The sequence below is a fragment of the Rattus norvegicus genome, chromosome 14 (genome assembly GCF_036323735.1).
Source record: "Rattus norvegicus strain BN/NHsdMcwi chromosome 14, GRCr8, whole genome shotgun sequence".
NCBI classification, from domain to species: Eukaryota; Metazoa; Chordata; class Mammalia; order Rodentia; family Muridae; genus Rattus; species Rattus norvegicus.
In genome coordinates this window covers 30357298-30362311 of record NC_086032.1, presented here as the reverse complement: position 1 = coordinate 30362311, position 5014 = coordinate 30357298, and the positions used below count along the sequence as shown (strand labels likewise).

At 37.8% G+C, this 5014-nt stretch overlaps 1 protein-coding gene across 1 annotated transcript; it reads right to left on the bottom strand.

Moving 5' to 3' along the window:
* Positions 1–1888: 1888 nt before the first annotated feature.
* Positions 1889–2808, bottom strand: Btf3l5 (basic transcription factor 3-like 5). The gene has a single exon (XM_039092700.2). The coding sequence runs from the start codon at positions 2776–2778 to the stop codon at positions 2284–2286; it is 495 nt and encodes a 164-aa protein (XP_038948628.1). The 5' UTR covers positions 2779–2808; the 3' UTR covers positions 1889–2283.
* Positions 2809–5014: the final 2206 nt, after the last annotated feature.

Below are 5014 nucleotides of genomic sequence, written 5' to 3'. Positions count from 1 at the left end.
ATAAAAATGAGCATGTGCACTAAAGATATCTTTTTGGAAGAAATAACACTCAAAGTAAATTAGAATAATGAATTTGAGTTAGATATCTGAAGACATGAAGGGAAGGATGGAGTCTGAAAGCTACCCAATATCTTTAGATATTGTTGTTTGACAATGAATAAGCATGTTGAAAATATAGGTAATTTCACAGTTAATACTTATAGCACCTTTATATATAAGTCTTACAATCTTTGCTCAGTAGTAAATCTCACACCTTAGATTTGCTGCTGAAATAATTGAGATGAACAAGAGAGAAAGAAAGACACACACACACACACACACACATACACACATAGAGAGACATATGCATGGGAAGGGAGGGGAGAGGGAGAGGTAGAGAGAGAGAGGGAGAAGGAGAGAGAAGGGAAGAGGGAGGGAGAGGGAGGAAGGGAGGGAGGAAGGGGGAGAGAGAGAGAGAGAGAGAGAGAGAGAGAGAGAGAGAGAGAGAGAGAGAGAAATAGCATGCCATGAGATTACGGGTAGGAATTAGTTCTGAAAGCTATACACTTTAAAGCCTAACATTTCTTCTTATGGTCCATAGCCAGAAAGTGATGTTGGAGTCACTGTACAATGAACTTTCCAAAAGATGCACACATCAATGTACATAGCTCAATAAAATTGTCTGCTAAATGGGCAATGTTGGCCTAAAAACAAATAGAATGAATTTTCTTAATGGTGTTTCTCAGAGAAGCAAGTTTTTCTTGCCGTCATTTTTAGAAATCCATTTGGTGTTGGGGAAAGGAGGAATGAAATTGTGTTGTGAACGTGGAATTGGAATGTGTGAAAAATAATTTCAGTACTGGATGTGGACACACAAATATGAGAAAATATAATTGCAGAAAGATTATGACAACATTTTTCTGTCATTAATGACACAGTATATGGAGTGAATAAGTGATGAAGCAGAACTCAGATGAATTAATTATCAATATATATTTACATGTAATGGCTCAATTGGCCTCTGTCTGAGAATGCTGTATAATAACTCCAATAGGGAAGTTTGGAACACAAGTTTTGCAACTGTCATTTATGACCATTTACTTCATGAGGCTTTGGGAAGGTGCAATAAATATAAAAGAAATTTCACCCCGCTATATAACCCAACAAAATTAGGTGCTTTAATAGGTTAAGCGAGTCAGTGCTAAATCAATACAAAAATAGATGATTTGGGTTCATAGGCTGGTCAGCCAAGTTTATTTCCCAGGTATAGGACTCCCTACAAAAAAGCGGTTAATATGCTCACCGAATCAGGAGGGTACCTTTATAGGCAAGAGGCAGCATGGAAATAGATCTCCTGGGTTGTAATTTCATCTGATAGGTAACGTTACGTGCATTTAAGACCCAAATCAATCCACAGTATGTTTTGTTAAACACCAGGTAACGAGCTTCTTCTCATCACTGAACTGTAGGAACTACAAAGAACTGTATTAAGAGCATTGTAAAATTCCTAGAGAGTCATAAAGAGATGCAGGCCCCACATTTTTGCCAATAACAGTATTATCTGGGTCTATTAGGACATATCCAATTTTGTAGGTCACAGGTTTTAGAGGACTCTGCCTTGCCTTAATTCAATTGTATTTTACAATCTTCTTTAGACCACTTGGGATGCGCCTGTTCCAAACCCTCTTAACACACACAGTTGACCATGGTGTACTTGGGACATAATGATTACATAACAACAGGCCATGTCCTAGCTGTGCCTCCAAATAGTAGAGAAAGGGTTACAGAGCTGTATATTCCAGTGAATGGCTCCTGACAAACATGATCACCATGTATAGCAAGGATGCATAAAAAAGATATAGGTTTGTACAAAAATGTATTGAGTTGTTACCAGCTAACAAACATTTCATTTCTTCTTCTTTTTTTTTTGTAAAGATTTGCTTTATTTCTATTGGGGGAAGGGATACGATAGATATAACTGTTATCCAATCTGCTGTCCACTGTGTACACACATACCCACACACATACATATACATACACACCAAAAGTCCCCCCCAAAAAACAAAAACCACCCTCAACCTGTACCAATACTTCATATTTTGACCAAAAGAATTGATCCTGGGAAGAAGTGCAAAATGCAAAATCCAATGACCAAGAAATGCTGATAAAACAGCATCATTAATATACAAAATATTTATATTACGGAACTAATAACAGGTGATGTTCTCCATGTCTGTAAAACTTTGGAACAACAGAGCTGATTGTTAAATCTAGTCCATGCCAGCTTCCAAAACCCAGAAGATTTTAGTTAGCTTCATTTTTTGATGCTTCATCAAAATTTTCTACAAGATCTGGAACATCATCATCCTCTTCATCAATGTCTTCTGGTTTGGGTGCTTTACTATCCAATACTTGTCGTGGGGACTGTTCAGCTAACTTTCTAAGGCTCGTTAAGCTGTCAGCACCAAGCTGACTTAGTATTCCAGGAAGCATTTCTGTGATTGGTTTGGCTTCTGCATGACCAGTAATTGCAAAGGTGTTAGCGGAGAGGGAAGCTTGGACTTTGGGATTGTTGAAATGAATAACTGTTCCATCGTCTTTAATCATGTTCACCTCTTCAATACCAGCTATATTGTTCACAGCCAGTTTCTTTAGTGAACCCTGAAGCTTTTTGTCATCAGCAGTAGCTGTCCTATGCACCACCTTCTTCTTCCTGCGAGCTGTCCCCTTGCCCCCTATCCGGACCTGAGCTTGAAGCTTGGCTAACTTTTCTTGATTCATGCTGTTGGTAAATCTCATTTGGCTGTGTCCCTAGGCCTGGATATTCAGGATTTAGGGAAAGCAAACTCGAGATGTACTCCTCCATCCTTCTATGTGATCTGCACCTTTAAACTTACTCCATTCCAAAGCGGACCCTCGTCTTCCAAACTCTGAGGATAGGAGTCTATGTGATTCTCTTTTGCTCTGACTATTAGTCAAAGTCATTAAAGTTCAAGTGTGATGTGTTGGAGGCAAAATAATGTTACAGAGTTAGAAATCTAACCTCAACCTATTAAGGACAGTTTCGTGCTCACTCTTAGCACTGATCCTCCAAACAGAAACTCTGCCAGACACTCCAGCACAATGGTTCTCAACCTGTGGGTTGAGACCCATTTATGATTTGTAACAGTAACAACATTACAGTTATGAAGATATTTCTATGGCTGGGGTCACAATAACACGAGGAACTGTAGTAAAGGGCTGTAGCATTATCAAGGTTGAGATCCACTTGGTTAGAATACGGGGTGCTGAACTGTGACCTTATAAGTATATGAGGAGGACACAGAGTTGGATAAACATTTTGTTACATGATATTTCAGAAGTTGAGTGGACTTTGCTAATCATCCTGAATAAATAAATATTTCAGATTATCTTCTAAAGAATTTATACATATTAGTTTATATACAAAAAGAAGCAGAGTTGCTGAGGCAACCCTGTTTTTCAAAAACTTTAAAGGACTTTTAAGGAAGAACAATATCATCTTCCTAGAAAACTCCAAACACTTGTGAAGTATATAAATCATGCTTAGACTTGAGAAATACAAATCTCAGACCTTTGGCTTGGCATCACTTCCGGCTCTACATAAGTGAATGGCCTTGCATTCAGATCTGTGGTTGAATTAAGAGGTTTCTCTTATTCAAAATGGCTGCTGCATTGTCTTTTGAAACTTGTGTTCTTATCTGTTTCAATCACAGTCTCAGTATGCACCAATTGATATCATACAAGGTGGTTGATATTGTCTGAAATGTGTTACTGCCAATCCCATGTGCTAAAAGAGAACCTTAAAGAAAGCAGATGGATTTGTTCATTTTGACTTAAAATTAGGTCCTGATTCCCAGAAACACACCACTCTGTGTGTGTGTGTGTGTGTGTGTGTGTGTGCGTGCGCGTGCGTGAATGCGTGTGTGCGTGCATGTGTGCGTGTGTGTGTGTGTGTGTGTGTGTGTGTGTGTGTGTGTGTGTGTGTGTATGGCTGGATGAAAATAGGAACTCAAAAGATCAGTGAAGAGGACACATTATCAGGCAACAGGAATCAATGTCATGCTAGCAGGTGATAGGGATAAATATCAGGCTCAAGAAAGAGAATGGCTGTATGAAGACCATAAAAACAGTGCTGTTGTAATGACTGGGGAAATGGACAATCCAAGCTGCTCTTTGATTCTATAATTAGTTATAGGTGAAATAAATTCCTAGATACAAAGTGAAAACTTTGAAATCTTTACTGAAAATTGTTTGTATAACTTGAGATTAGGGAAACAGCTTTGAGCAAGAAACAAATTTTCAGAGAGGGGAAAATAAAGATATGCTGTCAACATTACATTAAACATGCCTTATGTTGATAAGCACCATAAATATAAATGAAGCCATAAGCCACATGCTCTATGGAGATATTTACAGCACATAAGGAACATAGAATTAGCATCCAAAGTAAAAAAAAATTTAAAACTACACATCAAAGAGAAAATGACAACTTGATAGGAAAATGTGCCAACAGGAAAATATGTCTAAGAACTGGAAATACAAGAAATATCAGTCATCTCTGTTATCAGCCACAGAGAGGCAAATTAAAAGCACAATAAGATGCTACTTAATGCTCACCCTACTGGTATGATAAAAATGAAAATGTCTGACAATGTCAATCTTTGACAGTAATGTGAAGCATAATTAACACTTCTTACTACAGAGTTGGTTTAAATTAAAATATCACATAGAGGAACTTTTAGAATTATTGATAGAATTTTCTATTGCCATTAAGTCATATTAATTTAAAATAAGTAATAAAATATGGCACACATTCAATTCTTCAATCCTGTCTAACCTTGAGGGGAGGCATTCTCTGCTGCCTTGGTGCTGATGCATGTAAGTCTTAATGGCAAGTGAAATGTGGTAGAAATGTCATGTTTCAAGTCAAGCCATGCATGGATGAGTTACTATACAAGTCTCCACTCATTGTCTCACTCTCTTCAGGGATCTTGAGGTTCTAGTAATGAGAAGT